Source organism: Martes martes, assembly GCF_963455335.1.
Source record: "Martes martes genome assembly, chromosome: 2".
Classification (NCBI taxonomy): domain Eukaryota; kingdom Metazoa; phylum Chordata; class Mammalia; order Carnivora; family Mustelidae; genus Martes; species Martes martes.
In genome coordinates this window covers 171,368,786-171,386,013 of record NC_137889.1, presented here as the reverse complement: position 1 = coordinate 171,386,013, position 17,228 = coordinate 171,368,786, and the positions used below count along the sequence as shown (strand labels likewise).

Here is a 17,228-nt window from a genome sequence, read left to right as displayed (position 1 = left end):
GAGTAATTAAGCCTGAAAATTTCTTTAAAGTGAGAGGAAACTAAGAACTATGTATTACATTTCTTTGATTATACTTGTTCAAAAATTAATATTGATTTCTGCACTAAGACTCTATAAAAGAAACTAAATTTATCATTTGGGGGATGAGAATTTAGATTAATATTATGTTATTATTATATAATATTAATATTATTTTAATTTACCTAAGTAACACATTGAATACTAAAAGTAACACATTAACACTGAAAGTAAGACATTCTCGCTGAAAACGAAGTAAACAATTCAGATGAAAATTTTTTATTCCCTCATCGATCCCTTTTGCCTTAGGTAGTCTATATAAATAAAAATATGTATACACACATTCATGTATGTGTATGTGTATAGATATACAGACACACACATTTTATTTATTTGAGTGGCATTTTATTATAAAATTTCTGTAGCTTGCTTTTTCATAATTTAATGTCTTTCACTTCCTCTTTCCCTCCCTCCTTCCCCTCTTTTCTTTGTCTCTCTCCTTGGTCTTCCTCATACAAAAAGATTTCTATCTCATTCTTTTAAGCTTCTATATGGAATTTAATAGTATGCATTCCATTTTTTCCTGTTCTTATTTTGGATATTGGATTATTGATGTGTTCACATACCTGTTTATGTTTCATTGCAATATGATATATTTAACAATCAATGGGCGATTCACAATGAAGAATCTGATCACTTAAAAGAGAATGGTATTTCTTGAGGTTCATTTTAAGATGTATTTTACCTGTCTTTATTATGAAGAATAGATAGGGCTTCCAGTTTCTGCTCCTGGGTACAGTGCTCTTATGAAAGTTCCACCCGCACCTCTACCAGCAGCATTTGTATTTTCTCTTTGACTGTTACTATGTTATGGATCAAAGTGCCACTAATAATATTGTTTTTTGAACATGCTACTATTAAGTCAGGTCTTACCCAGTTTTCAGGTCCAGAAAAGGGGGACTTTACACATACCTTTACTAATTTTTTCCTGAAAGAAACTCTTATATCTTTTTTTTTTTTCAATTTAAAGAGTTATTTGTTTGAGAAAGAGAGAGTGTGCACATGCCCATGTGGTTGGGGGAGGGACGGAGGGAGAGGGAGCCAGAATCCCAAGCAGACTGCATGCCCAGCGTGGAGCCTGATGCTGGGCTCAGTCTCACGACCCTGAGACATGACCTGAGCCAAAATCAAGAGTTTGACGCTTAACTGACTTAGCCACCCAAGTGCCCTGAGCTCTTATATTTTTATTTTGTTAGATTCCAGGCTTTGTATCTTGATCCAGTCATTTATTTAACAATACTTAACAGTATTAAATCCTTGATTATTTATTCAGTAAACATCATGTGTACACTCTATGTGTGTGATAGTGTATTGAATAATCTATGAAATAGATAAAAGAATAAAGCATAGTCTTGTCTTCAAGGGCTTAGAGTTCATTGGGAGATAAGTCTTTTATATAAACATCATATAAGAAAAATTAACAGTGATAAAATGTTTTCTAAGGATATTGAGGCATGGGAGAGGTAACTTTTTTATTTTGGAGGTTCAGGAAACATTTCCTCGTGGAGAGAGAAGTTTGAGATAAATGTGAAAGGTTTGGAAGAATTTAACATGGAGATTTAGGTACTATGTGTCCTAGCAAAAGAGAATAATGTGGGAGCTTGGAAATCAATAGCACTGTTTCATATGCATTATTCTTTACTTTCTAACCTACTATAGAAAAAGAGAATCTATTTTAAAAATTCAACTTATAAACTTTTACAGGTTTACATGATTAATACTACCTAGTTTTGTAGCTCATATATATATAATGAAGAAACATTTTAAAAAGATTTATTCATTATAGAGAGAGAACACATGAGGCAGGGGGAGGAGTAGAGGGAGAGGGAGAATCTCAAGTAGACCCCACACTGAGCACGGAGCCCGATTTGGGGTTCAGTTTCCCGACCCTGAGATCATAATCTGAGCTGAAACCAAGAGTTGGGTGCTTAACTGACTGAGCCCCCAGGTACCCCATAGCTCATATTTTCTTAATTATGGGATCTTCTACATAGGAGTCTCTTACTTTACTTGAAACTCCTGTGTCCAGAGTAAAAGGCAGGGAGAATTCTACCATAATAATAGAATAAATTTCATCTTGTATACGACTATACATTTTTTTTTCCAAAACATTTCTACTGACTTCATGGAATGGAATAGCATTATTATATGGCTTATATTTCATATCCATCAGATCTGATCTTCAAATCTACCTAATATTAGGGATGACTTACTTATAGAAAGCTTGAGGAAACAATTTTCAGTCTAAAGTTGCACAAAGTTTAACTGTGCAGTCATCTTTGGACGTTCCTCATGTACTTGTTTTTTCGTATCATCTGATTTCATACTTCTACAAATTTGATAAACATATTTTTGTATTCCTTTCAGAAGCATTGGTAAAATTATTTAGTATTAAGAGGTAAATAAACCTTTTCTGAAATTGACACGATCTAGTATCAGCACCTTGGATATAGCTTTTCTGTTTCTCACGAATGGTGGTTCAGTTACTTAGGGATCTTAATAACCACCTGTATTTCTTCATCTTGTTGTAAATCAGTGCTTCTCAATCAAGGGTGACTTGCCTCTCACGGAACCTTTGGCAGTATCTGGAGACATTTGTGGTCATCACAGCTGGCAGGTGCTATGGTGTCTAGTTGGTAGAGGCTAGAGATGTTGCGAAACATTGTATGGTGTGCAGGAGAGCTCCCTTCAGGAGCATTATTTGGCTCAAAATGGTCAGTAATGGAGAGGTTGAAAAACCCCACCTTGCCCTATGAGAAGAGAATTTGGTGAATGTTTTGTTGAATTCCAGATAGCCCTTGTTTCTAGATTCGTTTCATCTGCTAGTGCTGTAACTTCTAGAATAAAGAAGCACTTAAGTCGGCATTCTTTATTCCTGGTGATCTCCATCTTCTGTTGAATATTCCTTTTGACCTGTTCTTGATGTTACTGCACAGAATTGTCACCAAACCTTTCCTCTTCTATTGTTCTTGGTTGGGGATTTGCCTTTCTCTTTTCGGCAACGAGGATTCCATTTCTCATTTTAATCTTTAGGGGCTTCTTCATTGTATAGATGACTCAGAGGTCACTGATACTGCTTTAGCAATTTTATTCACAGATTCACAGTAATTGAAACATCTTTATAAGAGCTAGATGCTTTCTTACCATCTTTTTTGCCCAGTGGTTTATTCTTCAGGCCTCTTTTAATAATGCATATTATGAGACCTGAAGATAATGGAGCACCAGAGTATCTGGAATGATTATTGAGGTTCTGAAGCATCTTTGAAAATGAACAGACTATTATTTGTTCTTGTGATACATATTTTACTTGTGAAACTATGAGATACACAGGGTTGTATTCCAGAATGCCAAGGAAATAGGATTGCATTGGGAAAATATAATTAAATACTAATAATATACAGGGGATTTATACTTGGTTTTAATACTGAGACAGTTTTGTTACCTCCTCTTTGTGGCAAAGTGGAATGTGAACGGAAGTGGGGAATTACATTGCCAAACCACTCCCTTTACTCTTCGGGCGAATCAGGTTTCCTTCTGGTGCCTGTTTCATACCTAAGAATTGTAAGAAGCTGTGTGTGATGTACCTGTGTCCTATTATCCAAGCCTCCCCCTGTCCCGCCTGCTTTTCTTTCTCTGTGAGAGCCAGTGGAGATAGAGACAAGGAAAGTTGTGGTAAAATGTTCCACTTTCTCCTTCCCTGTTAATGGTTTCTTAGTAATTGAAGTGAGCTGTGGCTTTTCACGGACCATTCCTCCTGCTCTGGTGGGGCCTTGGCACCTGGGTGGTGGGGAACATCCTGGCACAAGCTGGTACTTTCTCTCTTATTTATCATTACTCACCTCACTAGGCCTCACAGATTATAAAATGGGTTTATTTAAAGATATCATGAACTCTGTTTGATTCTAAGAGGATTTATTGGTACTGAGTCATGAGCTCTCTTAATTTCTTGATTAAAGATGAGCAGTCTCAGAGGTTTTATTTAATCATACTGAAGCGCAGAATATTAGATGCACCACATAAATGGTGTAAGGATGGTATGTTTAGTTTCTCTTCCATCTAGTTAATTAACAAATATTTATTGAAGACTTGGCATATGTATAAAACTATCTCTACTTCCAAAACTAAAATGACAGTTTGGGTTTTTGACCCAAGGATGTATTGAAAAGGAACTTGGTAGAAAAAGGCTCTAAAACTCAGAGTCCCTTTTTAGTTTTTGACTAGTTGTTGCTAAGTAAATTATTTTTAATCTCTGTAACCAGATTTCTTTAGCATGATCTCCATTAATTTGGTTTCTGTGTGTTCCAAACCGAAGGAGAGAATATCAGAATTTCAAACTCTCAGCAGGGTGACCTCCATAATTATATATTTTTTCCTTTTTGGCTTGTAAATAGATTTCTGTATGGACCTGCAGACTATTTTCTTTCTCTTTCTTTTGTTATCCTTTCTAAATAAATGAATGTATGTAACTCAGAGTGGCAAAGCAATCTTCTCTCCCAGGCAATTCCTCTGCTGTATGTTGGATAATGCTAGTTTACTGGTGATTGTTACCACATTTGAGGTTATGTTGTGTATAAATAAAAATAAATGGTGTTTTTATAAGGAGACAGATATCCTGGAGGGAGATTCTGAGTGTTCAATTGCCCATGATTTTCAACTAGGTCTAAGAAATTGGACTTAGATCTATTTATCATTATTGTATTATAAGTTTCTGGGGAGAAGAGAACACAGTTTGCCTTTGGCTTCTGACAGTGCAGGAACAAATTTAGGCTCATTAAAAATAAGAACGAATCTTAAAAAAGAAAAACAGCCATTACTTTATCTGCAGTGTTTGATTTCTACACACTGTGTAGGATCGTAAAATATTTATTTTACATGAGGATGGTCACAGCAACACCTGTTAAATGACTGTCTTCTGCAAGCAGCTGATTGCATTGTTCTTATCTTTGGTCTCTTCAGCCTTTTTTTCCCACCATGTATTGGTATAGCCTTTGAAATATTAAGGGCAAAAGGAGTTTTAAGACAGCCAGTTCAGAAGTCATAGTACAAAGATAGTAGGACTACTGCTTTCTTCAGGTTTTCTGGTTTTATAAGGCAAGATGACAGAATGCTTTCAGATAGGTCTGCAACTTTATAGAACCCCATATTTTTCTATATTCTCCTTAATGAAACCCTCTGTATTTATAAGAAATATCTCTGTGCTTAGGAGGATCATGAGTTTACTTTTTTGGTGTTAGTTTTACCCATAACTGTAAACAGTGTGGGGACATGCATAAATCATGGAGTACTAAATAAGTGTCAGATCAAGCAAGCCAGTCCTTTTTTTCTCTTTTCATAACTGTTTCACTTGAATTGCTCCTACTTTCCAAGGGGCCTGGAGAGCTATTTATTTTGCGGTTAGCAGAGAAGGGGCCTTGTATGCAGTTTTTAGCTCAGGACAGAATAAACATAGTTGAAATTTTATGCAGAACACTTCCATGTGTTTTTTTTTTTTTTTGAAAATTCATGGGTAATTCCATTTTTACTCAGAAATTATGAAAATGCTTAAAAATTATGTCTGTGTTTGGGTTACAGTACATCTTTCGATCTATAGCTTGAAGACATTGTTAAGTTTAAATTCATGTATTCTAAGCCAAACATTCAGAGAAAGGCTCCATTACGCTCCACTGTTATAAAGAGATCTCTAGTAGAGAAGGCTCATGAAAAAGAAGATTCCCTTTTAGGGGTGACATTTATATCTATAATGTTAAGACTAACCTAAAAGAACAAAATGATGGTTTTTTTTTTTTTTTTTGCCAGCTTAATGTTACTGTTCCCATAATATTTTTGAACTTTGAAATTTGGGATTAATTTTTAATGACTACATGGATCCATTGTATGGTTAGGGCACAATTTATATAGCTCTTCCCCAGTTTTGATTGTTTCTGTTGCTTACATTTTTCATGTTTCTAATAGTGTGATGAATGTGTTTGTTTACAAATATTTGTGAGTACCTCCAAGATTATCTCCAAGAATTACTAGGCTAAAGGTTATGAACATCTTTAAGGCTCTATGTATATTTTGCCAAATTGCTTTCTGGAAATTCATACTAGTTTATGTTTTCATAATCAGTGTTTATATTAGAACAAATATCATATTCTCACCAATATGGAACATAATTTAAAAATCTATAAGACTATCCATAGATTCCCAAAATTTTAGAAAGGAAAATCTTAAGAATTTGTCTGGTCGAACATTTTGCCGAGGAGGACAGTGAAGCCAAGGTAATTAAAATAGGGATGCCTGGGGGCGCCTGGGTGGCTCAGTGGGTTAAGGCCTCTGCCTTTGGCTCAGGTCATGATCCTAGGGTCTTGGGATCGAGCCCCATGTCGGGCTCTCTGCTCAGCAGGGAGCCTGCTTCCTCCTCTCTCTCTCTCTCTGCCTGCTTCTCTGCCTACTTGTGATTTCTGACTGTCAAATAAGTAAATAAAATCTTAAAAAAAAAAAAAGATAAAATAGGGATGCCTGGTTGACACAGTTGGTGGCGCATGTGACTCTTGATCCTCGGGGTTGTGAGTTTGAATCCTGTGGTGGGTGTAGAGATTACTTAAAAATAAAAGAAATCTTAAAAATAAAATAAAAATAGTTGCAGTCAGGTTAGAATTTTAGTTTTCTGGAATTCTGGTTCAGTGTTTTCGTTAGAGATTACTACTTTATTATTTATTGAATGTCTGTTAAAACATGGTCAGGTGCTATACTGGGTACTTTGCTTTTAAAAAATCTAATCTTCCCAGTAACCCAAATGGTGAATGGCTTGAAACTGTTTTAACCATTTATATGGACAAGGACCAAAGGAAGAAATGAGATCAGTCTTCAAATGGTCATTGTGAAAAAGGATGGATTAAGGAAAATAGGTGGAATTCACAGTGGAGTATTTTGGCTTAATGCAAGGAAAAGCTTTGAAATTTTTAGAGTGCTAATCATTAAAGGGGAGATCATGTTGAATGACATTGCTATATGTTTGTCAGGAATATAGAAAATGGGGTCTGTGCATTGGATGAGAGAGAGAATTTGTTGATTAAAGATAATGCATTATAAAGAATATGGTAGAGTATACCTGGCGGATAGTTTAATGCTCGATAATAATAACTATTATTAGTAGCAATTAGATAAAAAGATAGCATGAATTCTCTGAAGCTGGTGACCAAATAAGCAGAGATGCTGATAAACAATGAAAGAAGTAAACAGCCTCTGCCTTCAGCTCAGGTCATGATCTCAGGGTCCTGGGATGGAGCCCCGCATCTGCTCAGCGGGGAGCTTGCTTCCCCCCACCCCTCTCTCTGCCTGACTCTCTGCCTACCTGTGATCTATCTGTCAAATAAATAAATAAATAAATATCTTAAGGAAAAAAAAAAAGAAGTAAACAAAGGAAGGTGGAAAGAAGGAGAAAACTAAAGCCAAGCCTTTTCTGTCTCAGAAAACCAGGGGGTCAGAGAGTTTCTAGGAGATGGTCAATTTATTCTAAAATATTAGATCAAGCTCAAAAAGAGAGAAGTGTAATAGATGTAATAGATGTAATAGATGAAAAAAATGAAAAAAATCACCCATAATCTATCCATTTAATTTAAATTTAAATGTGAATTTAAAAGTATATCTATAAATAAATACAGGTAGATATAAATGTGTCATTAAACATCATGTTACGTCCCCTGTTTTTATCACATAGTAAACATATGAAGATGTCAGTAAATATGGTTATATATTATGATTTTCTGTTTCATAGAATTCCACTGTGTGGTTGAACATACAGTAGATACTTAAGTTACTTGTTTTCCCATCGTATAAATGCTATTCACTTACCTCTGCTTGGTGCCACTGTCAAAGTTGAGGCTATATTTTTTGCCTAAACCATATTAGTCACTTAATTTTCCCTTCGTTTTTTCTTGTCCTCCTGCAGGCTGTTCTCTATACTTTTGAGTGAACAAATGCGGTGATAAGCATTTTGATACATACATCTTTGTGTGCTTGTTCGTTTATTTTGTTTTGTTTAAATTCTTAGAAGTGGAGTTGCTGTATGTAAGTTTTCAGTACATATTGCAAGATCTTCCCCCGTAAGGATTTTTAAAAATTTACTGTCATTGACTGTTATGTATGTGAAGGTTCTGTTTCCTTACCACTTGCCAATAGTCTTTTTAATGTGATAATCTTAGAATTGTTTGGTCTCACTAAATTTCATGTTAGCCTATCACCTGTAAAATATTTCTGAGATTGCTGGAGATTTGTTAAACTAGGGATTGCAATTATCTGCAGTGCCATTGTTCCCCTTTCTTAGCCTACACCAAATAGCAGTGATTGATCTTATCTGAAGTTCCAAAGACAGATAAAATATTTTAGGTAATGAGGAAGTTCTTGAGTAATTAGAGAAGAACTGTAACAGAAAAACAGTGACTGACTTGGTCCATTTATTTAGTTCTGGGGTTTTCTGTCATACTGTTTATAAGCATGGCTGGGTATAGTGGAAATGGAATGTTACTTCTCTTGGCATTTTTAAAGTTGGGGGGGCAAACTTGTAGAGAACTCTCATTTTGCAGAGACAATGTAATTTTGTTCTTTTTTTTTTTTTCTTTAAAGATCTTATTTATTCACTTGTCAGAGAGAGAGCACACAAGCAGGTGGAGCAGCAGAGGGAGAGGGAGATGCAGGCTCCCCGCCGAGTAGGGAGCCCCATGCGGGACTCCATCCCAGGACCCTGAGACCATGACCCGAGCCGAAGGCAGATCTCCAACTGACTGAGCCACCCAGGCGTCCCAGTAATTTTGTTCTTTTATCATTAAGATAATCCCTCCTGCCCAGAAATAGAGTTGTTGATGGGATGCCCGGGTGGCTCATTTGGTTAAGTGGCTGCCTTCAGTTCAGGTCATGATCCCAAAGTCCTGGGATTGAGTCCCACATTGGGCTCTCTGCTCTGTGGGGAGCTTGGTTTTCACTCTCCCCCTCCCCCTGCTTATGTTCTCTCTCTCTCTCTCTCTTTCTGGCAAATAAATAAAATCTTAAAATAAAAAAAGAAAAGAAATGGAGTTGTTGAACTTAAACCACGTGAAAATTGTAAAATTTAATAAGCTCTCAGATAAGATTAGGAACCTTATCTTATATACACCGGGATATGTTTTTAATTTTGCACTTACTGCCTAAGGAGATGTATTGGTTATCTATACTTAGCAGGTTCTGGTTTTGTGTTTGTTTTGTTTTGTTTTTAATTCTAGCCAGGATATCAGCAGTGTTGGTCTTGTTTTGAATCTTCTTTTAGGGTACTTAGCATAATGTGTTTTTGACTACTAAGTAGAACAGTTTGTTGGTGACTGCTACTGGTTCGTTATGCTACAGCTTAACTGAGTCTAGGGGTTTAAAATAAACCAGCCATAAATTAAAAATATTATTTGGGTTTCTGTAAGATAATAATTCATTATGTTATCTTACAGAAAAGGAAAAGGGTTTCAGATTATATTCTTAATGGTTATTAGGATTATTAAGGGTGATTTTCCTGGCTCTTGTACTTAGGTGGAATGGTGATCACATCACCTCTCCTTTGTAAAATCCGAATCAGACACTTTCCCCCAAATCTGTAAAATCCGAATCAGACACTTTCCCCCACTTTCCCCCAAATCTGGCAGAGACAGATTGTCAGATAGGGAGAACAGATATATGAGTGACTGAACCTAGTCTGTTGGCTAACTCTGGTTAACAGTGGTTAAACTGAAATCTGGTAAGTATATCAAACCATCCTTGTACTTAGGAAGATTTACGAATGAATTTTTATTTTAAGCATGAAGGTAGATTGAACATGTTGAAGATAAATAAAACAAATATGCTTTAATTAAAATCTTTTGGTTGTGGTTTAAAACCTGCTTACTGTAAAAAACCTAGCTTAATAAACAAAATGGAATTTGTTATCAAATATTTGTTATGCCGTTGTCATATCTTACTGAATGCAGGAATGAATCTTTAGTGTCTTAGTTTAAGCATGTTAGTTCGGCAGACTGATCAAGGGTAAGATTGACCCCCATCTTGATAAGTATCCACTCCTGGTCCAGTTGGTGGTGGCAAGGAGAGTGGAGTCATCTTATAAATTTATCCATCACTATTGTAGGCCCCTGAGGTGTAAATTCTTTGGGAATTTGTAGTGAAGGAACAGTTCATTTGTAGTGGATTTGCTTTAAGTGGTGGATTACTTTTTATGTTCAGTAATCAGAAACCTGTAAGGGTTACATTTTGTAAAGTTTATAGTTCCATTTTAACATAATAATTAGGTAAGACTAAATGCTTTTTGATTTTTACATATCTTAGGTACTTTCCTCTTTGAGATGACAACCACAGAGGAATAGCACAGTGCCTGGCAAATGCTCTTGGTTCAGTGAGGGCGGACTTGAGAGGAAGTGACTCACTTCTATGTGGCCTTGCACACCAGATTTATAAAGTGACCCTCTTCATCCCCATTGACCTAGTCTTCACAATTGCCTTGTAGATTTTTCTTTTTATTGGATTTCTTTGGTTATTAGGCCAACGCAAAGAGCTTTTTATCTTGTGAATCACTGAACCAAACAACAAAAAAAGTTTATTTAAGACCCTTTTGAGGTACATTGTGGTATCTAAGCATTAGAAAGACTAGAGGGCTTAGAAAAAATTTTAAAACCAGATGTTTAATGGGAACTTTTTAGAAAGATAAAATGTAACAAAACAAATGCTTAAAGTCTTAAATGAAGGGGTAGATATTGCTAGACAGTCCACCTTCATATATAGCCGGACTTCTTGCCACCTCTGCAAATGCCACCTTGTCCAAGGCATCAGTAGTTCTCCTGGAACAGCAGTAGTTTTCATCATGGTCTTCCTGCATTCGCTTTACCTCTTGACAGTGTGTTCTCCAAAGGATAGGACTTAAGTTGGATCACTTAATACTCTGTTAAAAATTTTTCAGTGGGTTCCCATTCTAAATAGAAACTAACGTTCTTTCCGTGACCTAGAGAGTCCTACATGATTTGGCCCCTACCTCTGTCACCTTAACTCTAGTGCTATAGCCCCTTCATTGTGCTGCAGTCACGATGACTGCCAACCACACTCACATTCATGCTTCTGCGCTTGTAGTTGTCATTGCCTGAGAGGTCTTCAGTGCTCATCAGAAAGGCTTTCCTGGACCACCATAACCGAAAGAGCACCCCTCGTTCCTCTTTAATCCTTTTTCCTATTTTACTTTTTCTTTATAGCAATTACAACTTGACAGCATGTATTTGTTTATTTCTGTTATCTTTTTCCTCTTCTGGACTCCAGGCTTCATGAGGTCAGGGATTTTATCCTTTTTATTCACTGCTATATCCTCAGTGTCAGCACATAATGTTGACTACATGCATAAATAAATATATTTGTGTACTCTGGGTGGTAATTGGCGAAAATTGCTTATTATATCTGTGGTACTGGTCAATGTGAGGATGAGTATTGAATTCAGGAAATAGAAAGAAAAGAAATCAGCATTCTATAGCTTTAGTATGCTTTTTTTAAACCTGGGTAAGTCGTTGCTTTGTATAATTAGAATCGATGTTTTATCACAGTATTTGGTTATATTCTGTTTAAGATGAAGAAGATGATTTTATGTGTAAGAAAGCAGCCTCTAAATCGAAAGAGAATGGAGGATCTACAAATAGTTATCTTGGAGCATCAAACATGAAAAAGAATGAAGAAAACACTAAGACCAAGAATAAACCTTTATCACCAATAAAACTTACCCCCACGTCAGTGCTTGATTATTTTGGAACTGGAAGTGTCCAAAGATCAGAGAAGAAGATGGTAGCAAGCAAAAGAAAAGAGGTGAGTATTTAACAGGCAAGCAAGAATGTTCAGGATTTGTACCCATTCATTCACTGTTACATTAATAGAAAGTCAGATGTTAAAAATAGGTCAACATATTTTATTAATGAAAATAATTTTCCTATGATTATGATAAAACATATTGCCATAATTTTAGAGGATGAGGAAATTAGAATATTGCACATTTAATTTTTTTTCTAAGATTTTATTTATTTATTTGACAGACCACAAGCAGGGGAAGTAGCAGGCAGAGGGAGAGGGAGAAACAGACTCCTCACTGAGTAGGGAGCCTCATGTGGGGCTCGATCCCAGGACCCCACTGGCATCATGACTGACAGAGCCATCCATGTGCCCCAGCACATTTTTTTTTTTAATATTTGAAAGTGGGAAAAGATAATTTAAATCATAAGGATAGATTGTAATTCTTAGAGTTTAAATACTTAGAATGCAAACTCACTTTACCATTGACCTCAGCCAGACCAAATTAGATGATAAGCTTCTTCCCAAATAGGTCATAAGTATATAACTCACAAATAGGGCTTACCTGTTATACTTTTGACCTTTTTACTTTGGCTGAAGTTGGATTTATTTTTTTCTGAACATTTAGAAAACAAATACAGATAAGTTATAGTGAAAGTAATCTCCTGAATTCAACCCTGTCCAATGGTGTGTGTTTGTTGATTTCATTAGTGCCTCCATAGGATAAATGTGACCATTCACACGTACTGGTTTTCTAAAGTTCTGGACTGTTTTTAAAGCCAAGATGTTGATCTACAGGTCTTCTTGGGGGTACTTTCGAACATTTCTGTAGAATTAAGTGAGAACCATCTGTTTGTAGGATATTTGCTCATTAGGAAATTGGGTATGGTCAGGGAGTAGATGTGAACCTAACTTCTGGCTGGTGTGCACTGAGACTATTTTATAGCAGAAACTTTTCTCTCATTGGTGTATTTAATAAGCTACAGTCAAGAAAAAGCACCTTATTTTTAATTTAAGGTTTCTGCTGATCTTGCTTGATTTTCTTTGAAATATAGCCTTCACAAAACGCAGATGATTCCAGGTTAAATGATGAAGCCATCGCCAAGCAAATGCAACTTGATGAGGATGCAGAGGTATTGGCATTTTGTTTAAGTATCATTAACAACTTTTGTACCTTGCTGTTTAGTTTACTCAGGCAGACACTTGGGATGTTTTAGTTTAATTATGGATTGACTCTTACTGTAAGAGTTGTGTGTAAAATAAGTTAAAATCTAATATATAAAAATCTAGATTTATGTAAAAGATAAATGATCAGAGCAGGGGATAATTACTTAAAAATTTATTGTTAGATTTCTTTGAATGGAAGCCTTCTTTTAGTATAGTTAAAATAATTTAATTTGGTCATATCCATTTTCTTTTCACTATGGCCAATTTCAGTCTACTCCTGTGGCTGTAAGTTCTGTGTATATGCTCATGATCCCTAGATCTATTCCAGAGTGCTCTCTTGAGTGGTAAACCTGTTATATTCATTCAACAAATACCGAGCATTACTGAGTGCATGGCACAGTTCTCACTAGGTGTTAAGGATATTGCAGTTAAAAAAAAAAATCAGGTCATTATAAATGCTGTGAAGAAAAGTAAAGGGATGGATAGATAGTTTTGGGGATGATTAGTGGGGTTATGAGTGTTCTGTTTTAAATAGAGGGGTTAGGAAGGCCCCACTGAGGAAGTGACATTGGGGAACAAAATGAAATGATGATGGTGGGCCATGGGGCTGACTACCTGGAGGAAGATTTCCTCTAAACAGAAAAGCAGGTGCTTTTCTTGAGGGAGAAACATTTGAGTTTGATGAATTTGGAAATCCTGTAAGTCATGACGAGTCTCTGGAACTTACCAAAAGGACTTGGAATAGTAAGGATTTTGGATTTTGGTCTCTGTGAAGTAAGAAGCCATTGCAATGGTTGAATACAGAAGTGACATGATTTTATGGATCTTAAAAGAAAATTATTCTGGCTGCTGAGAGGCTAATAGACCATGGTGGGGCAAGATCAAAAGCAGATTAGTTTGGTGACTGTTATGGTTACGTAGGTGAGAGGAGATGTTGGCTTGTACCTTGGTGGTAATGGAAGGGATGGTGAGAAGTGGTCGTTGTAATCTTTGAAGGTGCTTTGAAGGTGCAGCCTTCCAGTTGTTGCTGACAGATTGGGTATAAAGTATGAGGGAAAGAGAAGATGCAAAGATGACTCCATGTTCTTTGGCTTGAGCAACTAGATGAATGGTGATATCATTTATTAAGGTGAACACTGGTACAAAGAAAAGAATTAGGTTTTGGACATGTTGAGTTTGAGATGTCTAATAGGTTTCAAAATGGAGGTGCAGAGTAGGTGTTTAGGTAGGGGAATCTGGAGCTGGGGGTCAGGAGGAGGCTGCGGAGTAGGCAGGGAGGTCTAAACTGAAGATGTGTATTTGGGGACATTAGCAGTTGAATGGTATTTGAAACCAGTGTAACTGGATGAGATCAGGGGGAGAGTATGTAAGCAGAAAAGAAGTCTCAAGATTGAACTCTAGGGTTCTGTTAACATGTACAGGTCAGGAAGAGGAGGATGATTTAAGAAAGTGGCTAGTGGAGTGGGAAAATGAGGAAATCTTTGTATTTTCTGGAAGCAAAATGAAAATATATTTCAAGGAGGAGTGTTCGTCTCTGTCAGAGGCTCTAGACCCGATGCCTGAACAACCCCCTTCCTGTTCATGAGTGTAGGGATCACTTTCTCACACTTCCTAAACTGTATTAGAAACCCCTCCTACATACTGTGTCACACCCCATTTTTTAAACACGCATTAGAATTGCTATTTTATGTGTTTCCCTCCTTGTAGGCTTTAAGCTCCACCCACGTGGGCTGTTTATGTTTCACTCAACCTTTGTGACATCAGTGCTTATTTCGGGGCTTGGCATAGAAAAGCCTCTTAGTAAATATTGCGAGAGAACAGTATCCAGTTTTCTGAACTATATCTGATCACATTTTATCACTTTGACAGTTTGTAGTTCGTGTTTTCAAAATCTTTTCCATCTTACTCAATTACACTGAATTACATGAACTCTGGTGCCATTTACATTTCTTCTGTTCTGGCTTCTCAGATCCTTTTTACTAAAAGGATACTATGTAGTGTGAAATTTTGGAAAAATGGTGTAGAGTTCAACCAGAAATCCTTGCCGGGCAATTGGAGGTTTAGAGTTTGAAAGACCTTTCGATGATGAAGATCTTTCATACTGTTTTAGCGTTAGATATGTAGCTCAGTTAACGGTGAGTATATATTAGGCAACAGAATGTATTGATGTGCATCTGTCTGGCTTGCTTATGGCTCCTTATAGCTTGAGTTCATTTTAGAAAAAACAAGAAAATGCTTGGTTACTGTATTCTCATCAGGTATATGCCAATTTCCAAGCCTTTTCTTTTGGTTTGGATGGATTTGGAGGTTCTTTCCTTTGTTTGAATAATATTGGGAGGCTTTTGTTTGCTGTTACATTAAGCCATTTTATCAACCAGTTAGTTTGTAAATGAGAGCTATATTCTGCTGCTACACATTCTTTTCTGGAAAAGCTACATTTTGCTGCAAATGAAAACACTAGAAATAACAACAAAGTAATTATATTATCTGTGTGTTACATTAGCCATGTTAGGAAAACTTCTGATATGATGACTTAAATTTTCAGAAGTCAGAACAGATACATTTGAATTGGTGATTGAAAATTAGAATTTGATGATTATAAGTGGTAGTTACATTTGTATATTGTGTACAGAGAAAATATAATTTTCTTGATTTCTTACTTTTTTGTGTGTGCCCTTCAGACTATTGTTTTTCTGTTAGGGTAAGATTCTTTTCAGAGCTCTTTGTAGAGTTCAAAATAAATAGAAAAAAGAGATCTGTAAGTGTTGTATTGGGACTGTTAAGAAAAAAGCTATAGACTTTGAACTTTATAAGTGAGAAATGTGACTAAAAATATGCTCAATTTGTCTGTTTCACCTGTAAAACTAGAAATAAATTGTTCTGAAATCTAATTTGGCTTAATGAAGCAAACCTGTGATTTTGTGAACTATTAATATTAAGGAGAAGAATGTCATACTTTCTGAAAAATGTTTTTTCCAGTTTCTTCTAAAGCATTTAAAAACTTTAATTTACAAAAAGAAAAAAAGCAACTTTTATTCTGTTGATACTTTTTACAGCTGGAGAGACAGCTGCATGAAGATGAAGAGTTTGCCAGAACATTAGCCATGTTGGACGAAGAACCCAAGACCAAAAAGGTAGTGTTTCACCAGGCTGATTGCCCTTTGAGTATACACTGCAGATCAGGGTTCCCTTTCATACCTGTGTATTCTAGGCTCTAGAGATAACAACCATGAGTCACTCTTCTAGAAAGAAGCTAAATTATTTTAATCTATAAAAATGTTTTTGGAGAATCTTGTCAAGAAACTTATACTTGCTTAAGGAAGGTTGATCGAGCCAAAGCCAACCAGAACCTTTCTTCACAAAGCAATGAATTATAACTTTTACTTGCTCTGTCACAAATGGGTTCTTATGTACTTGTTTGGAGGATAACACTTACAGAGGTTCCAAAGGAACTTAGAGGTTAATAACTTTAATGTTAATTATTGTCTTTTTGGGAGCACAGTTTTGCTATTTCTAGTTAGGTCACTTTAAGATCTGTGTTAGGACAGTCTCAAATAATGAGTATATTTCTGGGAATCTTTAAAAGCATCAGTGTTTTTTTTTTAATCACTTGATCTCCAAAAAATTAGCCTTGTTTCCATTGAATCATATTCTATTAATATTGTCAGTATCAATATCTGACTATTTTAGAAGATTTTACAGAAGGTGGATATAAGACAATAAGGAGTTGGGGGCACTTTGTCATTTGAAAAGCCTTACTCTCCCAAAGGCATTCAAGTTATAGTTATCCAAAAAAAAAAAAAAAATACTGTGTTATGCATCCCAATTTGTGACCTCTTTGTAAACTGGAGATTTGAGGAGCAGTGGAGAGAGTGGATTTTTTTTCCCCCTTTCTTGAGAAAGTGCTCTGTCTTCTTTTGAGCTTTTGATTGTTTTTTTAATTTAGTCTTTTGGGTTTAGATTTTAGTTTTTAACTGTATAATACCAACAATTTGAGAATTGAGATGAAAGAAACAGAAGCAAGTCTTCCATTCTCACAAGTTGGGAACAACTGTGATAATTTTTTATAGATGTATTTTTTATAACCTTTCATCAATTTCCTCATCTGTAAAGTTAAACGTAAGAAAAAAATGCTTCATTTTTCTCAGAAGGTATAGGGATGAATGAATAAA

At 35.9% G+C, this 17,228-nt stretch overlaps 1 protein-coding gene across 4 annotated transcripts in view; it reads left to right on the top strand.

Moving 5' to 3' along the window:
- The window catches only part of RFC1 (replication factor C subunit 1), a 75,245-nt gene that overhangs the window by 30,900 nt on the left and 27,117 nt on the right, over window positions 1-17,228 (top strand). For 3 of the 4 annotated variants that reach the window (XM_080796750.1, XM_080796748.1, XM_080796747.1), the window contains exons 5-7: window positions 11,678-11,910; window positions 12,945-13,022; window positions 16,113-16,190. In XM_080796750.1, the coding sequence (XP_080652876.1) occupies window positions 11,678-11,910; window positions 12,945-13,022; window positions 16,113-16,190 (389 nt within the window). The remainder of the gene's footprint in view (window positions 1-11,677; window positions 11,911-12,944; window positions 13,023-16,112; window positions 16,191-17,228) is intronic. The other variant, XM_080796749.1, reaches the window with a different exon arrangement.